General features: G+C 45.8%; 1 protein-coding gene across 5 annotated transcripts in view; it reads right to left on the bottom strand.

Annotated features, from left to right (window-relative positions):
• LOC118233351 (5'-AMP-activated protein kinase subunit gamma-2-like) overlaps positions 1-25,163 on the bottom strand; it is a 67,473-nt gene that overhangs the window by 20,293 nt on the left and 22,017 nt on the right. For 3 of the 5 annotated variants that reach the window (XR_004766519.1, XM_035428973.1, XM_035428974.1), the window contains exons 3-4: positions 24,695-24,986; positions 6,802-7,031 (exon numbers count right to left, since the gene is read on the bottom strand). Coding sequence is in view for 4 of the 5 variants with exons in the window: in XM_035428973.1 (XP_035284864.1) it covers positions 6,802-7,031; positions 24,695-24,986 (522 nt within the window). In the remaining variant the exon portion in view is untranslated. Of the gene's footprint in view, positions 1-3,140; positions 3,146-6,801; positions 7,032-14,795; positions 15,101-24,694; positions 24,987-25,163 lie in introns of those variants that run through there. The other 2 variants (XM_035428977.1, XM_035428975.1) reach the window with 2 other exon arrangements.

Genomic DNA, 25,163 nt, shown 5'->3' with positions numbered 1-25,163 from the left:
CATATACGTAGCCTACAATAGCCAACCTCTATGATTGAAGTACTATTACAGTACTTTTACGCAAGAGTGCATATAATAATTATATTTTAAGACAACGGTGTCAATTTACATACTGTGTTCTAGCCTCTCACACTGGAGTAAATAGGCATCTGCAAAATCCACAAGGGTGCATTCATTTTCATTGCAAATTAAGCACATTTCCCTTCTATCCACAAAGCCACCCTGCAGCCAAAAGGTAGCTGGTCAATGATATGATTCAAACAATAAAAAAGAGTGAGTAATAGGTGCACAGACTCATTTTCTATAGATATGGGCCAGCACCTGCTTTGTGGCTTGGATAAACATAAATCCACAACAGAGATTGCAATGAGGACATTTACATTGAATTAGTATATAAAAAAACTGCCTGAACTGCCACTGCACAGTATGAATGGATGCAACTGCTAACTCATATAGGCTTGCTGGGTTTACCAGGTTTATGAGCTCTATGTACCATTATCCCTATTGAATCAAGGCCAAAGCTATTGGAAACTATTTGCACCATTATGACCGAGAGTAAACGAGAGGAGAGCTCTGATCACTGATTATATTCAGTGCCACTGCCATAATTTAAGTAAAACAACATTATGCAGAATACAATACAAAAAGATGTCACAACAATGTCTAAATAACAGTTTAGTACAAATATATAATTCCTAGACTAAGAATGGGAAAAAACGTCATTTCTGATGACACTTGGGGGAGGAGTGAAACTAGTACTCGTGGCTTTTGTTTTGCTCCTGACTACATTTTAGAAACACAAGCAGTGTTGTGTGTGGCTCCATGGACCAATGGTCATGGCATTTCATTAAGCCTTTGACCCTTAAAAAAGTATATATATATATATATATATATATATATATATATATATATATATATATATTCCCTAATTCCTTATGAATGATGTGTGAAGTCATAATGTCTGATTCATAAGTGCATGACTATTTCCTGGATACCTTTGTGAAGTAGGCAAATATCATTCGGTTGCCAATTATTTACATACTTGCCTTCGAAATACGCACAGCTGTTGAGAGCACACGGCTTTACCTGTGTGTGTGTAAATTAGGTGTGCAAAGCGTCAATGTCAGGTCAACACCACAATAAGCTTCAACACATCAAAAAGGAGAGGACTTAAATGCTGCTTGGGTTATCTTGGGTTTTAGTCTCTCATAATGGAATTATTTTTATCTGCTTTGAATTGTCACTTTTGGGCCAGTCAGCAGGCTTGCCAGTTGGCAAAAGCGTGAGCTGTGTTATCAAAATTGACCTTTTATTCAGCTGCCAAAGTTTCTTTGATGGCAAGGCATCCTGCTTCCCAACTTTGAAAGACGCTCACTGAATATTAAGAATGGTGAGAAACGGTTGTTAGCAAATGCATGAAATCAGTGCACGTTGTCATCAGACATGCCCATTAGGAAAGTTTGCTTATTTTGTGAGATTGTTCTTTATCCTTTGGTCAGGACGTGACCACACATACATGCGCCTGCTCGGTCTCAGGGGATGACAGCCACCATTAAACACTGAAATTGAAGAATATTTATCATTTTCACGTTCAAACACCACGGGACTTCTTGAAGGACTGACGATGCATCACATCTCAGGGTCAATTTACTTTGTTAATCTCTTCTGGAAAGGCAGATGGACGCAAGGTTTTTCTCCAAATGAGAAATATCTGTATGATATAGAGGTAAAGTATAGACCAAAAACCATAGCCACCAAAACAACAGACAGTAACTATTACAACAGGGGTAATATATATATATATATATATGTATGTATTTTTATTTTTTTAAAGAGAACAACAGTCTGCTCTCCTTTCAATTTAAGCTTTTTTGCTTTACTCAGACAGGTATAAAGCAGAGAGAGTAATATAGAGAAGGGACCACAGATGAGAAAGGGACAGGGGGACCACATTACGCTGAGAGTCAGCTGCTCTACAGACTGTGCCACACATCTCACCTGAAGTACTATATATTCCACCTCCCCATGGGATCATAATTGCATCCGACTGTCTGTCAAATGGCAAAGTAAATTTAATCCAAATCATTGAATGTCTAATGCTGTAATGATTTATACAAAAACATTTCTAAAAATGCTGCAGTCAGCTGAAAGTAGTAGACCACTGTCTAGGAACTGCCCTTTGAAAATGTCCCTTTGCATAACGCATAACGCAATAAAAACTATGGAACATTTGTATGCCAAAGCAAATGTGTTTTTTGAGCTCTCGCCAGTTCAGTGTCATAACGTAACATAATAATGCATCCTAGCCCATGGTTCTCAGACCACTGCCCGCAAAACAAATCGCTGCGGCAGGAGGCTTCCTCCTTCTCGACCTCCGGGCATCCTCTGCTCCGGGACCCCATGGCAGTGTAAACACACAGCAGCTCCCATGTCAACGCGCGCATGTACAGCAGCCTGACTTACGCGTTGTGCATTGATCGTATTTTACTATTGTCTTACAGGAAACGCCAGAGGCAGTTAGAAGTGCAGGGCAGGCTTGCCTGAGAGCATTTGGTGCAGCATGTTTCAGGCTGACTGGCGGTAGGTACTTCACTAGAAGCAGCTGGATGATGCAATACCGTAATTTGCATATTTTACTCACGTCATTGTGTTCATTTGGATATACAAGTCAAGTCGAGGGACAATTTCTTATACATGAAAAATATTAAATATGAAAATACCAAATCATTACAGCAACACTAATTCTCATTGCAAGACCTTTTATGCCTTATGGCTATGCTAGCGATTAAGCTTATGGTGCATATGTAGCCACACGGTTCAGTTTCAGTTGCACACTGATTATACATTATATATTATATTCCCATTGCTCTTGAGATGGACCTGGACCTCATTCAAACCAATTTAGACTATTTAAAGACAAACCAAAACAAGACAGAAGGAGCCTGCACTGCTCAGTGTACGCACACATGCTAGCTAGCTCGTAATAACATTGTCAGTTTTAGAATTCTCAATTTTAGCTATTACTCGCACCGTGAACGAGTGGAGAGGTGTGCGTGAGCTCTTAGTGGTGGCTCCTCGTTAGGAAAAGTGGCCACAGTTTCTCAGGCTCTACACCCCCAGCGCCCCCCACCCCCGGGCACTGTGCCTCAGATTCTCTTGTGGGGAGTGACATCGGGGCAAACACTGGTGAGGTTCCCCCAGCAGCTGTGGCTGATGGCTCCCACTCACTCCTCCCTGCTAATTCACAGCACCAGTGATCGCTAAATTAATTGAAAATCTCAATGGGTACAATGTCCCTGACAGTCTGGAAATGGACAGATTTGTTGCCATTCACTTTTGACAAATAAAGTTGCTGGGGGGGGGGGGGGGGGGGTCAGAACACTTGCTAAATCTAGTGGCAAGGCCATCAATCACATAGGCAATACTGAACCTGGACAAAGAGAGGGCATCTGTAGAGGGAAGATGTGCTGAAGGCACTGAAGAACCCAAATTCCCACAGACAGTAGCGGGACACAGACATTGGGCTGGACTCCTGTGAAAAGCCCATGAGGCAAACGTAGCAACAACCGCGCTTCCTTCACTATAAATGAATGCCTCACAAAAATAAATACCAAAGTGCGAATGCATGTTTACAGCAATATGAAACATTAAACTTGCCTGGATGTAAAGAGAGATAACTGAGACTGTGTTTGGGTTTTTCATTGGGTCATACATCATCCTGCTTTCAGAGACATGATATGACATGTAGCGCCAGTTCCGGAACACGCCTAGGAGAGGACACGATCTATGTCTGGATATTTACATTACAAACAGAGCCAATATGTGCCAGCTTAGATAAGGTGTGGCCAGGAGCTGAATCAACAACCTGCTGGCATGGCCATTCGAACCAGAAGCCAATTGGTATATTTAATAAGTATATTAATAGAAACTTTGCGGTCTGCGGTGTTCAACTTTAAACTACATTACAAAATCATCTTTAAACTCTCACCATCCACGTGGAAAACAAGTCTGTAGTGACTACGTGAAAAATCATGAAACGCTACGCCAGCATGTTGATCACTGCAGGTAACCTACCCAAATAGCACTATTTAGGACACTTATGGGACAGTTGATCGCTTCCATGCCATCATGTCCTAAGGAGGGAGAGGAGCAGGTGATAATGGAGTCTGAAACCTGACCATTATCATAATCCTGCTGGTATGTGGTCTCATCTATGGCTGTATAAATTCCGAGCCTGTGTGTGTACTGAAGAGATCTGAGATCAGTGATTTGTGGCATTCTTGGGCACAGATCACTGAAGAGATCTGAGATCAGTGATTTGTGGCATTCTTGGGCACAGATCACTGAAGAGATCTGAGATCAGTGATTTGTGGCATACTTGGGCACAGATCACTGAAGAGATCTGAGATCAGTGATTTGTGGCATACTTGGGCACATATCACTGAAGAGATCTGAGATCAGTGATTTGTGGCATTCTTGGGCACACATCACTGAAGAGATCTGAGATCAGTGATTTGTGGCATTCTTGGGCACACATCACTGAAGAGATCTGAGATCAGTGATTTGTGGCATATTTGGGCACAGATTACTAAAGAGATCTGAGATCAGTGATTTGTGGCATACTTGGGCACACATCACTGAAGAGATCTGAGATCAGTGATTTGTGGCATTCTTGGGCACAGATCACTGAAGAGATCTGAGATCAGTGATTTGTGGCATTCTTGGGCACAGATCACTGAAGAGATCTGAGATCAGTGATTTGTGGCATACTTGGGCACAGATCACTGAAGAGATCTGAGATCAGTGATTTGTGGCATACTTGGGCACAGATCACTGAAGAGATCTGAGATCAGTGATTTGTGGCATTCTTGGGCACACATCACTGAAGAGATCTGAGACCAGTGATTTGTGGCATTCTTGGGCACACATCACTGAAGAGATCTGAGATCAGTGATTTGTGGCATATTTGGGCACAGATTACTAAAGAGATCTGAGATCAGTGATTTGTGGCATACTTGGGCACACATCACTGAAGAGATCTGTGATCAGTGATTTGTGGCATTCTTGGGCACAGATCACTGAAGAGATCTGAGATCAGTGATTTGTGGCATTCTTGGGCACACATCACTGAAGAGATCTGAGATCAGTGATTTGTGGCATATTTGGGCACAGATTACTAAAGAGATCTGAGATCAGTGATTTGTGGCATTCTTGGGCACACATCACTGAAGAGATCTGAGATCAGTGATTTGTGGCATATTTGGGCACAGATTACTAAAGAGATCTGAGATCAGTGATTTGTGGCATACTTGGGCACACATCACTGAAGAGATCTGAGATCAGTGATTTGTGGGATAAACGGGCATAAAGCTCTCTGAGATCCTGCTGGAGAGATTCTGATCTCCCCTGTTAAATTCAGCTGTACTGCTGCTGCTGTTGTTACTACTAATACTACTAATAAGAATACATACATACATACGTGTCCAATATATGTATGTAACTTGTAGCATATTAGCCAACTTGTACCCGCCCCCCCCACCCCACCCTTCCACCTTAATACCTTATACAAATATAACATAACACTCCTGCCTGCCTTGGCAACTGGGATACAACAGCCTGATGTAATACGGTTATGATGCAGGCTTCGTAGTGTTGGATACGGGGCAGGAGTCATGAAAACCTGCCGATCAAAAGTATGGAGTCAGCCTGGGCACTTTCTGATAGAGAGCGCGTTAAGATCAGCATTCCGCGCACACGGCTCCAGCAGAGCGTTTGATGAGACGGACTCCGGAACACGGCCCTACAGGGGCCACTATCAGCAGAGACAGACAGGCACAGCCCTGTCCGCTCCAGGCCTGTTTCACCCTGCTGTACGCAAAAGGCTCTCTGCTCTGTGAGAACTACACTTTTCAAGCAGGAAACACCTTTGTCATTTTCCAAAAAAGTCTTTATCTGAGAGCCATTTCCTCATTTCTCAGAAAATTGAAGAGACTGAAAATTAAATGTGTTACTTCCAGAAATGTCACAGACTCTTCCAATCCGATACAGATTAGTTCGAGAGACTCACCCTCCACGCTTTTACACTGCAGAACATCCGAAGCTATGAAAATAAATTACACTCTATCGGTGAAATACTGCAGGGCATTTAACTTGGCAACCTGGGTACAGAGAATCTGCGTGAAAGGACAATGAATCAGTCAGTCTGAACTCTCAAACTACAGCCTCGATTGCTCTCTTGCTGAATTGTTGAGTTTAGATCAGATATTTATGCGGTTCCGTGTATAAACATCAGCAAAACCTGTCGTGTTTAGATGCTGTAAGTTTGCCACATCCACTGTTTTCATTTTACCCCCAGCGCACATGATTTGCACATCAGAGGGAAAAACATGCACACAGCCAGAAAATCTGACAGCGCTGAAGTGAGAAGAATCCTTTTCTGCATATTATCACCTGGCTGTTTCACATCATTAGAGACAACAATGACAAAAATAGCACGTGTTCAGTTCTCACACAAGAATGACACGTTTTCATAGTTTTCCCACTGACTCAAACTGGATTTTGCAGTGTTTATACATTATAGATGTATCAATGCAATATTTGAACTTAAGTGTTAATGTTTTTTCCTCAAGCACAGCTTGCCAAGTTTTGTTGAGCGCTCAAGGTGACAAACTGTTGTTGAAGAACAAATATGATGCTTTAATTAAGGATGGATGCTGACTTGATCAGGGTCACAGTACAGATCAGTGGATTACAGACACAGCAAATTTAGACCAGTGGATTACAGACACATCAGATACAGACCTGTGCTTTCGAGATGGCAGCTATGGGTCGTGAGGTAGACGTGGGGGCGGCGGAGGGGATGGGCGGCTTGGCGGAGGGGAGTCCCAGCCGCTGTCCGGTGTCCAGGAGCAGGGATGAGGTGCGCGCACGCACCTCTTGGCCCTCTGGCTCATTTCTGGGGGTGTCCGGGGGGAAAGAGGGATGTTTGGTCGTCTGGGTGGGAGTCGTGGGCGGAGTGGAAAGCCCTGAAGCTGCAGAGGTAAACAAAGAAGTGAAGGTTAGGATTTAAAAGAAAGACAGAAAAAAAGAACAGAGCCCATATGCTAAAACTGCTTCTAAATAGTGTAGGGTTAGGACACAGATCAGATCCTCAGAAAAGTGCCCATGGAAGACACACCCAGCTGAGAGTTCAACACTGCAATGCACACAATACTGGAGGATTTTTAGTGCTGCAGTAAGCACACCAGACTTTGAATCACTGCCAAGGGAATATTACTTTAAATCCTAATGTCAGCTGTGTCAAAGCCTCATTATTCACTGACAAAAAAAATCCATTTCAGTGGATCTCAGTTAGGCTACCACCACTATGAGCCACTCTCCTGTACCTGTATATTTCTGACAAACTTGTGCATACCTCTCAAACAATATAAAAACTAGTGAACGAGACTGAAAAGGCTGCTTCAGCACCCCACAACCCATCCATCTCCCTACAACCCATTACATTTTAAACTACTGCACATCATTGCCGTTATCACCGGGGTGGCACTAAGTCCACTTAATGATGAAGGCAAAATGAACACCAACAAACCACCCAAAGCCCGTACCTATTGGGCAAGTGGGACAACATGCATCTAGAGTAACCCTAGAGTCACAATGCATTCTGGGATTACAGGTATTCCTTTGATTTAGCCCAGGAACAGATCACTTAATCACACTATAAGGTAACTAAAGGGGAAGGGAAACAAGCACACGCACGCACACACACCTTCTCATTCTGCTGTACATTACATCTGCTGTTCAGTGAAGTACAGAGCACGAGCGTCTCCTCTTATCTCAACAGGGCCTTCACCATGCAAATGGGCTCTCCTTTTGAATATTCAAATTCAAAACCAGAGGGCGAGGCAATTTTACCTTTGATCCAGTTTTATTTTCAGCTCCAAAAGAATTTATTAAAAAGTGGTTTCATACTTTTTTTTTACTGCAGTACCTTCAGATCAGTGCATGACCTCATTTCAGTCAGGGGAATACAAATCTTACACGACAGAAGTAAATAAGAGCGCCAATGAGCGTAAAACTTTGATGTAGGATTGCTATGCTATGTAATGAGGTTCTAATGTCCTCCCAGTATATTCTAATGACCTCTGGTGACCCCCGGTGGTGGATGCCATTATAAATTGTGGCCTATAAACACCTGTCAGGCAAGGCCACTCTCGGACATGACATGGCTGACAGGTGACAGCGGGGCAGGCGGGGGGGGGGGTGTTCACTGACCTCACCAGGAAGAGGGGAGGGAGCACCCCCCATGAAATGATAGCTCCCACCTATCGCAGCTCACATGGCGTTCAGCACGACCCGTCCCAATTCGGGGCACACTGCCCTGGCGCGTTCGCAGCTGACACCCCCGGCCCGAACCCCGTCTCTCCTCCCTCCTCTGGCCGTATTTGGAGTGCTGTGCTCTTAGGGGCGGTGGTGGCCTTTACCGGCTGGATTGTGTTTCTATGGCTTGAGTGGCTTTAGGGATGGCCCGCCCACACTTCCCACTCTACCCCCCCCCCCCCCCCCACCTTACTCACCCACCTGCTGTGCTTGCCCTATTTCACACTTAGCCTCCAGCTGGCTTCAAACCTTTTAAAATGCATATCAATTCACATTTCCAGTTAAATCCTGTGTCCCACTTACTTGTCTTTCCTGTACATGCTGGTCAAACAATTTAGCAGTGTTAATGGCAACAGCACTGATCAAAGGAGCACTTAACTTAGGGCACCTCAAAGCTTTAAACCTGCCATAGGCAGGTCATACCATGACACAGAAGCCTTCCTTAAATCTTTATATAACTGACTTTACAATAAATAATATCGCTAAGGTTTTTATTTATTTATTTAAAACCTAAGTTGGTCAAAGTAAGGTGCTACTAATTGCATTTTATATTTAGTTTGCAATATACAGCTTTAACTGCCAGCTGCCATCTCCATGCTTGATGTTCTTCGGTTTGTCCCAGAATGTAACTGTAGCCGATAAAGTTTCTCTTTCTTAGAGGAGGCGGCACATACGCTTGAAGCCCGGCACGCTGCCAGCGCTTTTTCCATCGGGATGATTTATACCAATGAAAAAATAATAATTAGAAACACCCAAGATATCATGTCTACAAGTTCCTGCTTTAAAAAAGAAGAGTATCATCTGAAATGTTCACAGCAGTGACAGCATACAGACTTGAATGGGTGTCTGAATTTGAACTTTTATGCTGCAAGTTCAGTGAGGAGAGTGTGGTCATGCATACATAGCTTCTGAAGGTATAAAGCCTTGATCACAATGTTGACACCGCTATTTTGTTCATGAAGTTTTACAGAATACAGTGATCTGTTGTTTTCTTTCCTCCACTGCCTCATTTTCCCAGACTGCAGTGAATGGTTTCTATGTGGCTGAGGGCATGAGAGAAAACACTGCATTGCAGGAGAATGTAGTTTTAGTGAGCTAAATGAAAGGCTGCTAAAAAAAACTGTCCTATCAAGAGTTTTATCTACACAGTAAAATGTCCAGTGTTGAAAATAGGGATGCAGCATAGCATATTGGTTAGGGAAATGGGAAATTCTAATTTTGTGGCTGTGGGTTTGTTTCCCATGTGGGGTATTGGTATCTTGAGTTAGATACTTGACCTGCTTCAGGCAATATCCAGCTATGTAAACGAATGTAAGCCGTGTAAAGCACTTGGGACAGGACTAATTGCTTACATGAAGCGTAGTGGATACTTTAACAGGGGAGCAAAGGCAGCTAAACTTATGTTTACTTGGACATTTCGTTAAGGGCAAACAAGTATAGCTGCACATAATACTCAAGGTGCAAGTCTTTCTACCAAAACCTGCATGCAGGGTGAGGTTCTCTCTTCATCCGTACAATAGAACACAGATGTCAATACTGCGGTAAGGGTTTGAAATGCACTAATGAGATGCAAGCTTCAGGCTGAGCAGAAGCTGCTGGTGTCAGTGGAAACTGGGGTGCCACACTGACACTAAGCTGTAAGCGATCTGCGGAGGGAGAAAGGGCAGCTATATGAGACAGAAGTGTGGCATTACTGAGGGAGCGTCTATAAATGCACATCCCCAGCAGAGTCTAGGCTTTTTAGCAAGGCACTGTGAACACGAGAAATGATTGCCAAGCTGTGCTTCGAGAAGGGTTAGACATTTACAGTAAATCTAAATTAATCTGGACATTGAAGGCTACAATCCAGCAAGCACCCCCCCCCCCCCCACGCCCCCACCTGCCCCCAGAGATCCACAGGATGTGCCATTTTATACTCAGCAATTCATTGATCAGTTCAAGTAGGTAACGGAGTTAGCGCACCCCTCTCAGTCGAAACTAGTCGCTGATGTAAAAAAAAACAAAAAACTACTTAACAGTGATGTCAAAGCCAGTGCTCAATTACAAGCCACCGATTTCATGTTACTGAACCAAATTAACACAGGTCTGTTTGAACAAAGGCCAGAACACTACGTATGTACCTCCTAGGCCAAGATTGGGAAGGGTTATTGAGAAGAGTATGAATTCTTTATTATCATTTTTATTATTATTGTTATTATTATTTTGTCATTATAAGCCTGTGTTGAAATAAAAAAAAAATGTATCATATATAAACCGGATTTGAATTGTAGCATAAATATTGCATGTAGGAGAGAGATGTGGCAGATTCAAAACACATTTCTACTTTAATCAAATGGAATTAGAATGAATTGCCATTGAATGATAAAAGCCCTCTATTTAATCCTTTAAAAGACAGAGTGCAGTATGAACTTTAGATGATAACTGCAACAAGGATTCCGTTAATTTATATTTAAATATACTTTAATCTGTGCAATCAGTCTACTGTCCCATGGCTACTGAAATGCCTTCAGATGTTGAATTCTATCTGTTGATTAATTAATTCAATTCAGGTTTAACTCCAGTTCCACTCCACTTTAAATTTGGGCTAATTCCACATTTAACCAATTAAATATACTTTTATTATCTCATGGGGGTTCAACTTTCCATTAACTGCTTCTACTACCTGTGTAATTGCATAGTAATTGCAAAGTAATTAATGTGTAATTATAAAGAGAATACCAGTTCATGACTTTTGACCCATCAGGTTGTTCAGATGAGATGTGGTCTGAAACTCTCCTGACGCCTTTGTAAATTATGCGTAGTATAAAACTACCGAGGGGTCTGTGTCTTCCACACAAGTGCTGAATTACTGCTGGTGAAAAATCTGGCATCGATCGTTTCAGTTCTGTGTGAGTGACTTTCATTTCATCAATCCACCCACTCAGTATCGATGACATCCGCTAGCCAGCAATCAGCAGGCAGAACTCAACACAACAGAGTGTCACTTAGGCTGGTCTAGTGGGACATACGAACATTTAAAAAAAACCAAAACAAACAAGAAACGGCTTGTAAATACCATTTGTTCACTGTGTGCTTGCAGCAGTAAGCTCATACACACGTCACAAGCACAATGAATGTCAGGCGTTGGTGTCTTTACAGTCGCTCAATAATGTGGCCAAAACCAACACTGTGCACGGTTCACAAGATCTCTTGGTGTTTTGAAGGATCCATTTTGTATCAACACAGCCCATCATTTTAAGGCAGCACTCACAAGATGACTCAATGCTTCCCCATCAGTAAATGCAGGGAGGTCACAGCCACAGAGGGTCCGCCCTCGTGGGAGGGTCATGAGGCTGATGGACAGGAACAGGAACAGAGTCCACTGGCCCTTGGATCAGCACGTCGCCTGTTAAACCATCCTGAGGAACCCACATCCCTACTTTATTAAATAGTAATATGAGGTAAGATCCTGACGAAGCAGGAACTCCCACCCGAAAGCAGTCGCTTTAGGTGAAGTGGATTGTCTAGTGAGTGAGGGGTCTGAAGCTAGCCAAAGCTTTAGAGACTTAAATATATTAAGTAAAAGGGGGCTGGGTGGCTCATCCCATTAATGCACTGCTCTAGTGCAAGGATGGGCCACACGGTCAGGTATCTGTTAAGGCGCTGTCCTAATGCAAGAACAGGCCCCACAGTCTGGTATCAGTTAAGCATCATCATTAACAAACAACACATTAAATCTCAATCCTGGGATGTGCAGCCCCTGGGGTCTTTTTGGGCATGCGGACAACTCTGCGACAAGGCGGAGACAACCCTGCACCGAGCCCAGCGGTAAAAAAAGCTCCGCGCTCCGCCTCTTTGGCCCCGTTCCACTGCTGCAGTGTGTCCCCTGGCAACCGATGGGCCCGATCACAAACATGACTAATGCTGACAGATCCCTGAGCAAGCAGCCCGCATGCCATCGTAACAATGCCTGGGGTTGCCAGCAGTCCCGTGTTAGCCGGGACGTCCTGTATTTCAGCCAGAAACAGGATGTATTTCTGTCCTTTGTGCTCTCCTCATCCTGATCGGTTTCATCTGCTTTTAACCGATGCACACGCCAGGCCACTGGCTCCAACGCCTCCTCGGAAGCAGTTTCTGGGCCTGGAGCGACGGGCGCCCAGAGGGGTCCTCCTTTTAAACACGCGGGCCGGAGATTCGCACGGAATGATGGGATGCGACTTCCTGTGGACGCAGAAGCTAACTGATGCGTGATGATGCATCGCGAAGAGCCTCACTGACGGTAAGAGTAAAACAAATAGCAGTTTAAGTAAACAGTGCAATAAAAGCTTAATTAGTTTGTCTTCATTCTGTTTGTACACGTTCAAGCTCCAATACGATGATAATGTGTAGCACCATCAAGCCAAAAACACCGCTAAATGATACTGAGTGGGCAAAACAGTTCTGGTATAACTCTCCGCCAACACTACAAATGAACAGGAACCCCAGTCACGCGAAACATTTTGGTTACAACTCTACTGGATAATTTAGACTGCTTTAGAAGATACGCACAAGCTCGCTGACACCGCTGAAAACACTGCAGAACTACCCATTTGTGCATTTCAAATTTTCTTGAGATAAGACAGGGTGACTAAGGTTAGGAGACAGCTTGAGGCCAGGAATTCATATCATACCAAAATCCACTTATTGGAGTGAACCTGCACACCTACAGTAGCACTGCACACAAACCTGACTTTGCCTATGGAAATGGCCATGTTGCGCATACAAACCACAACCATTTGAATACAGGGTAGGTTCGTGGGTTGGTCCAGCATGAATATAGATACATTTCTACCATAATTGAACAACTGGACATAGATTTCAAACACAAGTGAAATCTCCATGATATGCTACAAGCTGGGTGGCCAAATAACAAGGAGAAAGTCATAGGATGACAGTTTGGTATGTCTTAAAATAAACACCAATAATAAAGCAATGCACAGATGTTTTCTTAAACATGGCAGCATGGTACTGAAGCCATCTAGGCCACGTCTTTAAAGTACATGGTAATAAGAGGTACATATTCACTGCTTATGGTTTTGAATTTCACACCATTTCGATGTCTCTTTATTAGAACATACTCATTAATGCCAGATAGATTTACGAAGTATAAATCCAGCAGCATGTACAGGTTAAAATTTATTTTTCATAACTGTGGCCATTTATATTAAATTGAGAATTCCTGAGAGTACCTGCTCATTTGTCATTTAAAAATAAGCTGGACTGGAGCAATCATTCAATGCTTAAATAGCCTCTTCCGTAAATTAACTGCATAATGTTTTCCTCCGTTCATACTCATGCGTTTGAAGACTAACCCCAGAGAAACGGGTTTCCCTGCATTTAAACTTCACATAGTTCCGCCACAGACATCTATTGCCAGGTGTCATGTGTGCAAAATCCATGCAAATGTTCATTTAGTTGGGAAACTTAGGAAACTGAGACAATGGCAGCAATTACAGCACAAATATCACAGCAAAAACGCAAAATGAGACGCCCGGCGGGTTTTGGGGTCGGGACCCCAGCCGAGCCGGGATTGGACAGCTGTGAGGTGAACGGGTCTGAGGGTTTCAGCTCGCTGCCCTCACGGTACAGTATCTGCTGCTTGCTTCCACAAGTCTTTCTAGGCCATCTATTTTGAAAAGTTTACCGCTCAAAAATAGAGCAGCAGAAAGATGGGGGAAAAAACGAGACTCAAGAATAGCGCCATAAGATCAGAGCTCAGGCTCTGCACAGATTCATCTGTGCCTACCAATGACTCATAGAGCAATTACTCGAGCAAGTAGATACAATTAGTGCAGGAGATACATGTAGTGCAGTGGTCTTCACTCTTTTAGTAATCCACGGCACATCATTCTGATAAATGCTAAAACCTAAAAAAAGACAATTATTTTCTCCAGTAAAGTTGTAAAAGATTCTGAATTATTTGTACTCATTTATATTAGCAGCTAATGTGTTAGAGTATTCCTGGAGTGACTGTTACCTGAGAATATCTCTGAGAACTCTCTGCCAAAGCAGACAAGTCTATCATATTCAGTGTGAGCATGAGTTTGGTTTGGAATCACACCTTGTGATGTCTTGGGCATTACCAGTATGCCCATGTCGGAACCACATCAGCGTGCACAATTTCTTGAAAGAGCCTGCACTGTCATGGGCAGCCATTAAACCTATCCACAGGCACTTTAGTAATTAAAAATCGAGCTGTTCATCTGGCTGGCTGCCTGCCACAGCCGACTGCACTGAGACAGTTAAGCTACGCTTCTTAAAACATCTCCGCTACCACAATCAGCCACTGCAGTCGATTCCATCGCAAAACAGTCCTACGGATTCCTACAATCGAAAGACAGGCGATATAACCAGATGCGGTGCCCGTGGGGCTCGGGTTGATGACATCACTCTTACTGTACCGAGCAGGCTGTGGGGCGCGGTGTCCCGTCGGACTATCAGTCTGTCCTGCTCCTTGCGCTTCTTGGTCCTCCGCAGGCTACCGAAACGCTTCATGGGGAACGGCGGGCCTCAGGGGGGGCACTGGGGAGAAGCATGTCCAGCTTAAACGTGGAGGAAGGGGGGGTGGGAGACGATGGCGGGAGGAGTCCCGCCCTTCAGTCGAGACCACGCGATGTACTGGTGTTATCAAACCAGTCCCGAATGTGTGAGCGGGTCAGTCCCAATGAGCAAGGCACAGGTCCTAGAGAGCCGGACAGTCCCAATGAGCAAGGCACAGGCTCTCTTGAACAGCTCGGTCCAAACGGCCAGAGCACAGGTTCTCTTGAACGGGTCAGTCCCAATGAGCAAGGCACAGGTTCTCTTGAACAGCTCGGTCCAAACGGCCAGAGCACAGGTTCTCTTGAACAGGTCGGTCCAAACGACCAGAGCACAGGTTCTGTTGATCAGGTCAGTCCAAATGACCAGAGCTCCGGTCCTCAGTTGGAGCGCGAGGCCTGAGCAGAAAGCTGATCGTCAGGAGATTCCTGGCACCGTCAGCGGAGAAGAAGCGCCGGCTGCAGGCCGGCTGCGACCTCAGAATCTTCTAGAAGTCCGGCGTCGATGGCGGCAGCGTGGGCGGCCGCGGCAGACAGACGGACCCCCGGGGTCAGGCTGGAAATTTCACACCCCCCAGAAAAGCAAGCGCTTCCTCACGCAGGCAGGGACACGCTCTCTCAGAGCCTCTCAGCACGGCGCAGCGCTGCCACAGGGCTCAGAGGGACCGCAGGCACTCCTGCAGGGCGCTGCCAGGCGCAGCTGTACATGACGTCTCGCTAAAATAGCTCGCGAGGCAAGAGCCTGTAAAAGGAACCAAGTCTATATAGACTCCGCTGGCAATTGGCTCAGCGAATCCCTCCTCCTCACCCTAAACTCTGCCCCACCTTTCCCTCTCTCTTTCCCCTCTCTCACTCCCTCCCTCCCTCCCTCCCTCCACACAGACCCTGTCTTTTTCATATTGGCTGCTAGTGACCCAGAGTTGTGTGTCTGTGGTAATGAACTTCTCTGCAGCCATAAAGCTTTGATCACAGCCAGGCAGCCAAGTCTCTGCGAGCAGGACTCAAAGGTTCTGGGTGATTGGTGCACAAGTCCTTGAAGCATTCATGCATGCACGCACAAGCACACTAGCACACACACCTACAGTACACACACACACAAACACACATACACTTTCAGAATAAACCATATGGACTAATATCTGATGACGGGGACAGCTACTGGAGGCCATCTTGTGCTGTACTCAATTACCTTTCCTTCTTGCACCAGCAGTGAATCTATGAAAAGAAACACTCTGAAGGGAAAGTGCAGTGTCTAATCTGGCTTTCTCTACTGGTTTCATTTGATAAGAGGCTCCTCAGATTCCCCATAAGACTTTACAAGGCAACCCGGGAAGAGAGCAAGAGGCTCAGACACACAAGCACATGCACACGCGTGCACTCACACACGCAAGCACACGCACACACAAGCACTCACACAAGCACACGCACACACAAGCATGCACACATTCCCCTAACACACAATCACACACAAGCATGCACACATTTTCCTAACACAGAGACACACACGGGCACACAAACAGACTCAAACACAGACATACAAACGCACGCACACACGCACACAGACGCACGCATGCACACACACACACACAAAATCAATACCACACCATAATACCACGCCTGTAATGCAAAATGAAAGGGGTGCGGGGGTGTTCCAGTTGTTGGGGGGGGGGGCAGATTAAGGTGTCAGGCCCACTTAGCACAGAGAGACTGCAGTGGCGCTACACGGACCAGGATTTAATGCTAAACACTACTCTGACCCAGCGCCTGTCATCACAGCGAAGAGAAATGAGGGCCTTTAAGAGCCGAGTGAGTGCTTTTATGGTAAACCATGCACGTCCTTCACAAGACGCTACCTAACTGAAGATCCCATGTCTCAACGTCAGCATGCATGGAGGCGGTCACGCCGGTCCTGGAGATTCCAGCTCAAATTACTGGGAATTTTCAAATTTGGGAACTCGTTATATCAGTCAACTCCAGAGCTGACATTACTCCGGTACGCAGTACAATATCCAGCATTAAATGAATTTTGAAGGACAGTGGCGTAGCTATTTTTCCATTTCCAATCAAGCTACGAGGATCGTCTCAAAAATACACAAATAAACGTAAGCAACAGGTGATGCACCAGCTGCATTTATCTGTGGATCGGCTACATTTATTCATGGATCGGCTACATTTATTAATAAATCAGTTACGTTTATTTGTGCACAAGCTGCATTTATTTATCTATCCGCTGCATTTATTTGTGGATCAATTACATTGGTGTGTTTATTTTTGAGACAATAATACCCCCACACTCAACACTCTCTGGGCACCGCACAAAAACGCGGTTAGGCATCTCTTCAGTGCGCATTCTGGCTCCTGTACCACTCACTTTCTTCTCATGCAATTACAGCATTTTAGGATTTAGGTTTGTAACGGTATGCTTTATGCCTTTATATAGACATTAGCTAAATAAATCTAAATTATAGTTATGGTTCTAGTTTGGTATAAGTTAACTTATATTTAGTGAATGATGATATTGCACGTACACGTACTGGTCCGGGAATGTTATTACCAGGTCTGCCATTACGGCTCAAAAAACTTCAATGCAGGTCGCTCTGGAATAACAGTGTCTTCCAAATGAATGTAATATGTAACGTTAAGTGGGTTCCCTCAAATTTAAATAGAAAGCATTATTATTTATGCAATAAATACAAAAATGCCAATGCCGTGCCGAGTGCTAATGTTAGCATTGCTAACTGACCTAATGGAGCAACTGAGCTGGACGCAAGGGTACTGATTGCAAAATGTGGCTTGGTTTACAGAGCTAGCCAATGACCTCAGAATGAGGGAGGGGTGATAAATGCTTTCAAAGCCTCGTTTAATTGTGGCAGGTTATTAGGAGCCTGGCTCAAATTCAGGCCTCAAAGGCCTTACAGCAGCAGTGACAGGAAAACAGAATAGATGAGGACCCAAAGCCACCCTCTGAGACAAGCTGCTTGAAGTTATTTAAAGTTAACTTTCTGGTTTTAGACTGGCTTTATGAGCACTCCGAATACAGCAACACCAGACATTGTAAGACCGGCTGGTCATCAGAATCTTCCGCAAGTATTTCAAATATCAATCAAATATTTCAAACATAAAAAATGCATGAGCCTATTGAAATCTCACACAGAAACGGAAATAATATTTTTTTAATGACACAATGACACAAAGTCAACCATGCCTTTAAAAACGGCAGCCTCTGCTAAGCCTTTTGGATCCTGCCTAGCAATTGAACAGAATCCCTTGAGAAATGGTTTTCACAGCGCACTGAGATTTTTGTTTTAAGGCAGGCAGTGACCTTCATTATGCTTGAGCCAGTGAGTGGCTGTTCACCCCACAGTTCCGGCACTCAGGGGATCTGGGCTCGTAAATCGGAAGTCCCAGATTCGATTCCCAAGTGGGGTACTGCTGCTGTACCCTCGAGCGAGATGCGTAACCCAAATTGCTTCAGTAAATATTCAACTGCACAAATGGATTGTACATAAGCTTTTTAAGCCATTATGCTTAATGCCAACTTTACTAAGTAGGCACCTAATGTAGAGATCCTGGTTCGAGATTTCAAATAAACAACAGCTGCAGATCTGCCACAGTCCACCTGTTCCGGTAACAAAACCAAAAAGATGGTCAAAGTGACCTTTAAGCAATCGGACGCGACCTTATATCCCAATTCCTGAGCGGCACAGACTGTGCTGAAGTTCATTGCTCCCTGTCCTCACTAACTAACATCGCTGCAGGGACCATTTTTACTGGAAGTAGGTTTCGTGACGGCCTTTTGGTATTGCCTATGGTATCATCCCACATTTAAAAAAATATTTGCTTGGATTTATCATTTTCCATCTAACTGGATCGGAACAGGTTCATACTAGCCTTATGACAGATGTGGAAAGCACTAAGAGGGAAATACACTCCTTACTGCCAACTCTGCCTGAGCACTTCCTGCCATTAACATGCATTTTTAAGCAATTAGATGGCTGACAATACTGACCGCATCGCTCTTAATGGGTTTTCCTTTTATGGTGAAGAAATAACAGTCTTAATGAATGGTCCCCTTTACTTGCACACCTGTGGTGTCACAGAGGCCATTACACAAAAGTACCCAAAGCAATAAAATATCATTTAATTGATGACTGACTATTATTAGGACCTAATATCAAATGACAAACAAAAAATATGTAAAATGGGTGTGCTGCTGCAGAAATGTAAAATAATTCTAAATGGCACTGTAGGTTAGAGATTTTTCCTATCACATGCATGCACGCATTCACACACACACACACACACACAGGCACAAATACACATGCGCGCACACACATACACACAACCGCCTTGGATAAAATCCAGTCAGTTTCCAGGTGCAATCATAAATGTCACTACTCTGCAAAAGTGAAATATCACTTTGGCGATGCCCGCTCTGGGTCCTGCACTTATAATGACGTTTCCACGGAGATCCATCCTTGAGTGAAAGTGTCACATCAGCAGATCTCACCCAGAGGAGCTGGCACAGTTCTCTCCACCCAACCCCTGGAGTTTCTCTCTCACACCGTCTTAGGAAACTAACAGCAATTCCCACACTCTTCTACAGGAAAACAACACGAGACCTTTGCATGCCACACACAATGGTGGATATGTAATCGATATTTGACTTAACTTTGACTAACAAGCACCAAGTATTTTTCTTCACAAACAGTTTGGCAAGTCCAGAATTTACTAAAAGAAAACTAGCTAAACTGAGTTTGTGAAGTAAACGAGTGTCCTAAATACAAACTGGTACTGGCTTTAAAAACAACTGCAGGGCACCCACCCCCCCCACACACACACAAACACTGGTTGTAAATGGTAATGGTAAATGGACTGCATTTATATAGCGCTTTTATCCAAAGCGCTTTACAATTGATGCCTCGCATTCACCAGAGCAGTTAGGGGTTAGGTGTCTTGCTCAGGTACACTTCGACACGCCCAGGGCGGGGATCGAACCGGCAACCCTCCGACTGCCAGACAAACGCTCTTACCTCCTGAGCTATGTCGCCCCGGTTGTGGGATTACTATATTGCCTGTGAGCATTTCTCCATCATGAAGCTCATTTGCATAAAATATAAAAACAGGAACCACATTAGCAAGCCATGCAAAACAAACAGTTCTTCAACCAGCCTGACATAGGCCTATTTTCAACTGGTTCTGCACCGAGATGGTTGTCGTTCTTCTGCATTTTCTCTTACAACCAGAAGGTGGCAGTGTGGCTCCAGAGAGATTGTGCTGTATGGTTGAGGCACAGCACCCCCTGTTGTTGCTGAACTGCAGGCATGGAACTTGCACCTCACATAACAATGTTCTCAAGATTTTTTTTATGACTCTCCAACACCCCCCCTCCTCTTAAAACATAAAAGGTTGTACAGGAAATTCTCAGCTTCCAGCCATGTGACATTCACAAAATATGTGTTTTGAGTGTTTCACATTGTTTTCTAGAAGAACACAAATCTTAAACCTGAATTACTATAAGAACAGTTTGCAATTATCGGCAGGACGGTGATGTGGTTGGCGCTGTGCGAGACACAGGAACTGCCGCTCTGAAAGTGGGCTGGCTTCTCGAGCTTTCTGTCCCGAGCTGACCATGAGAGAATATTTTCCGTCTCCACCCCTAGCACAAAACGGCGGCAACCTTGAGCGATGCCGCACAGCTGAGCCTTGGGCTGTCCTTCATCCCAGAACAGCACAAAGCAATCAACCACAATTCAGACATGAGATGAAAACCATAGAATAAACCACAGAATAAAAGGGGATATGAAGAAGAAAGAGATTTGAAGCGCTTTAACATTCAGTGCATTACGAAATCCACTGAGGCGCGGTGTCTAAACCACAAGAGCAAAAAGAAGACAACCTAATACATATGCATGTTACATTATGAAACGTCGAACAAAGATATCCTTGGGTTTCATCATTATCCAGAGGAGAATTCACATCTTTATGTGCACTGCAGTTAGGGACAGTGTGAATTGAGTCACTGAAAGAAAGAGGCAACCATAGCAGGCCACTGCATTATGAAGCTTAAGTGAAACTCCAAGCCATTGCATGTGAATGTAAAAGCCATTTGTAAAAGACCATAAGGCGTGCAGTCACTGTATGGAAGTACAGCTCTTTCCTGCTCTGAAAGACTGTGTGTGAGTAGCTGAATAAGATCAGACTCTCACAGAGAGCAGGAGAGCTCCGGCCTCCAAAACAAGGAGGGACCAGTGTGTGTGACTCACACACGCACGCATGCACACACACACACACAAACGTGAGCACACACACGCGCGCACACACACACACACACACACACACACATCTCTCACAAACATAAAAATACAGACACATTCTGTTCTTATCATCACCATTCCTTAATCCCTTATCGCCATAACCCTCCTAATTCAATTCACATATTTGTTTTACACTACCGGCTTAAGCTAATATCTGTAGAGTAGACAAGAATAACTATAAACCAGTGGCAGTTTGGAACCCACACACACACACACACACACGTGAAAGACCGTTATGTGTACTGTTCGCCTCTAGGTGGCTTAGAAGCGAAGGAGTGCAGCCAGAGCGAGATGTCAGCTTTCATTTTCTTCCTGGAAGTGTGGAATGAAAGCACCGTGAAACCCCAGGAAATGTGGCAGGCGTCCACGGCCTCTGAACTGCACTCATTTGGCGTGGTTACACACGCCAGCCTTCACAGGAAATGGAAATAGCCACAGCCTGGCATGGACGCCATGGAATATTCCAGTAACGGTGCAAAGCAAGGGGACTGCAACCATGGAAACCATGATCTACTTTGCTGTTCTACCCACCTCTTTAAAACATCTTCCCTTTTGCAACAGCATTGTTGTTTATTTTGTTGTCGTATTCAACATTTTAATGCACTTTATGCCCCCTCCCCTATGCCATTTTCTGAACAATAACGGCAGTAACACTGTGTGAGAAGGCTGTTTGAGAGGAGAGGCTAGAACAGTAGACACAAGGCATGCACAACCACATCAGTGAAAAACAAAAGCAGACAAAAATGCGAAACAGCCTTGAGACTAACTGCACTGACTGCATAAAGCACCATGAAGCAGTAAACAAAGAGCAGTCATGGTCGCTTTAAAGACTGGCAGAAAGCTTCTGTGCCGAAGAAGGATCCTCCCAAGGGCCACATTTTAGGGGGAAAAAAATGCCATTTAGAACTTCATCAGGAACCTTTTACCAGGTCTGACAGAAAGAGCCTTTTAGGAAAAATGTCTCGGCAGCAGCCCGATTTCTGGCAGGTGTTTGAGTTACTGATGTGCCGGGAACAGTCGACACCTCCCACAGTCCCGCACTCCGAGATCTGAGGCGCCACGCAGAGACCCCGCCTCCCTTTCATCGCTGCTCAGTTCTAATCCGCGAGGCGCCGTTCGCGCCCCATCCGGAAGATTCTCGGGTGTGGAACCCTCCGCCTGCCGAACATCGCGACCACGCCCTCCGCGTCTGACGGGGGACGAGCGCGAAGGGCAGAGACGCCGCGGAGAGCTGCCCTTTACGTTCCGGCGTTTTCACGCGCGGGGGAACCCGCGGTCTGGCAGCTGAGCGGCGCGCCAGTCACCCGACGCGGCAGGGCGGCGGGGAACGCTCCAGAGGAGAGAGATGGGCGCAGAGCTGTCACCAGACCCAGCTGGGCCGCGGCCAGGACGGCCAGCTCATCGCAGCCCGCTGCCCGAGCATGATTTGTGTGGCAGCCCCCTCCCCCCCCTCCCCCCCCTCCCCGATCGTGGCAGCCGGTAGGGGATCAGACTCGCTCAATCAGCTGATGAGACGAATCCTCCCGGCCGAGCAGATGCAGCGACAAGCAGCCGAGAAAGAAAAGCCCGGCGCCCGAGAATTACAATGACAGAGGAAAAAAAAAAGGACCACCTCCCTCGAACGCGATTACTCATAATATGCCGCGAACGCTTAGCAACAAGGGGCCCATACGCGGCGTGCGGGTTTGGATGTCCAATCGCAGCCGGTACTGTAATGCGAAGCAGCGCCTGGGATCCAGACCCTTCTGGAAAACATCGAGGCCCGAGCGGGAGAAACAAAGACCCCGATTATTTATTTGGGAGGAAGCTGCTGAAACCGTAAAGAGAGGAAACGAGGAGGGAAGCGGATCTGTCAGAAAACCCGCAATAGCTGCTCTTCTGGAAGGAGGGGGAAACAAATACCCATAATCCTTGTGGGTAAATTGGTTTGTTTTCCTATGGCTCGGAGAGAGGACTCCTTGGCCCACCGTTCATTGTGGCTTTTCAATGTTAATGTTATCTGGTCCATTTCTGTTTACTCTGCTGCCGCGACCATTATCCCAGTGGATCATAGTCAGTGCAGACTGACTGAGCTGGTTTCTTAGCCTCGCCAATACACAGGCAAGGAAAAATGGCACATCGGTCCCCTCCGCTAATCTCAGCGAACCTGCATTTGGGATAAACGGAAAGAGCAATGACACCGGCACGCATTCCACTTCAGCGCACTTCAAAGCAGCTGACGCTACAAAAGCAGCACTCAAAGGCACAAAATCAGACGCCGCTTAAAACTCCGAGCCACAAGTCAGGCCGTGTTCTTTTCGCACAAGTTTGTTTTGTTGCAGAGAGAAAGGGAAGCGTTTGCGTGGGTGTGTGAGATAAAAGTGGGCACGGCTCAGACTAAACAGCAGGGTATATTTTGACCCTTCCTTCCGGAAAGCTCAGCACATGGTACAAGCTAAAGCTGACGTGTGACTTTATGGTGAAAGCATCTCTCTGTGTCTATCTCTGTGTCTCTGTATCTATTGCTCTCTCTCTCTCTCTGTGTCTCTCTCTCTTGGTCTCTCTCTGAGTTTCTCTCTCTCGGTCTCTCTCTCTATGCCTCTCTCTCTCTTGGTCTCTTTCTGTGTCTCTCTCTCTTGGTCTCTCTCTCTGTGTCTCTCTCTCTTGGTCTCTCTCTCTGTCTCTCTCTCTCTTGGTCTCTCTCTGTCTATCTCTTGGTCTCTATCTTGGTCTCTCTCTCTGTGTCTCTCTCTCTTGGTCTCTCTCTGTCTCTCTCTTGGTCTCTCTCTGTGTCTCTCCCAGTCCAAGCTGTAAAAAGGTGTGTTTGCAGCCCACTCGGTTGTTGTCTTTTCTTTCACAGGAAACGCAGCTTTGCCGCTGTGGTCTGCAGCCACTTGACTGCCGGCGCAAACCTGCGTTTCTTCCGCACGGCCGGGGGTCGCCCCCGTTTCCCACGCGGTGACGGGGAGGCACCCTGCCCTCGGCTGGTTCCAGCGCTGGAAGCCACGAGGAGCTGCTGGCCAATCAGCGAGAACTGCAGCCGGCGCGCCGCGCGCTGCCCAACGCTCGCACAGACATCGATTCAAACCGAGATGGAACCAATCGCAGCAGAGCCGACAGCCCGAGGACCGGCACGGCGGGGCGGTCACGCGCTCAATCTGGAACCTGATTGGCCGGCGCCATCCGCCAGCCCCAGATGTGGGAGGCAGTGTGCCATAGCAGCCAGGGAACTGGACTTACCAAAGGGTAAGCCTTCAACTCCGAGCTGCGGCCCTGCCCTTGTCGTCCCGGGCAACGGGCCTAGCCTGAATTGTTTCTTAAATCATCCAGCTGAATAAACCCATCGCATGTAAAGAATGTCAGCTGCGCGAGTCGCTGGGGAAACCAGCATGCGCTGCAGGCCGAAGCGCTAGCGTGTTGTGATGCTGGACGTACCCAGCAGCCTCTCTGCCTCCGACGCCCTCTTACCTTTCCTGGTGCGAGAGAACAGTTTGATGCCAATGGGGGAGGGTGAGGAGGAGGGGGTGCTGGAGGAGGTGGAGTCCTTGGAGGAGGTGCGGAAGATCCCGCTGAAGCTCATGCGGTGGGGGGACTTGGGAGAGGACTCCTGCTGGACGGGGTAGGGGAAGATGGTTTTGGGGGAGGAGCTGGGGATGGATTTGGGCCTGACGGGGGCGGAGCGAGGGCTGGGGGGCCGCCCACCCGGACCCCTCGTGAAGAAGCCTCTGGTGGGGCTGGCTGAGTAGCAGCTTTCTTCCCTCTGGGGAAAAAATAAGATAATTAAAAATGAAGCTCTACTTCTCTAAGGTAAGTCACCAGCGCAGAACATGAAAGGACAGGACACAATTCTGAAGGTGGTACAATTTATGATCTTGTGCTTGTGATCCCACATCAAAACAACCCTCACAGAGCGCTCAGTACCGGAAACTGCAGTGCA

The sequence above is a fragment of the Anguilla anguilla genome, chromosome 8 (genome assembly GCF_013347855.1).
Source record: "Anguilla anguilla isolate fAngAng1 chromosome 8, fAngAng1.pri, whole genome shotgun sequence".
NCBI classification, from domain to species: Eukaryota; Metazoa; Chordata; class Actinopteri; order Anguilliformes; family Anguillidae; genus Anguilla; species Anguilla anguilla.
Note: the sequence above shows the minus strand (reverse complement) of the source record. Positions and strands in the feature narration are given on the sequence as shown.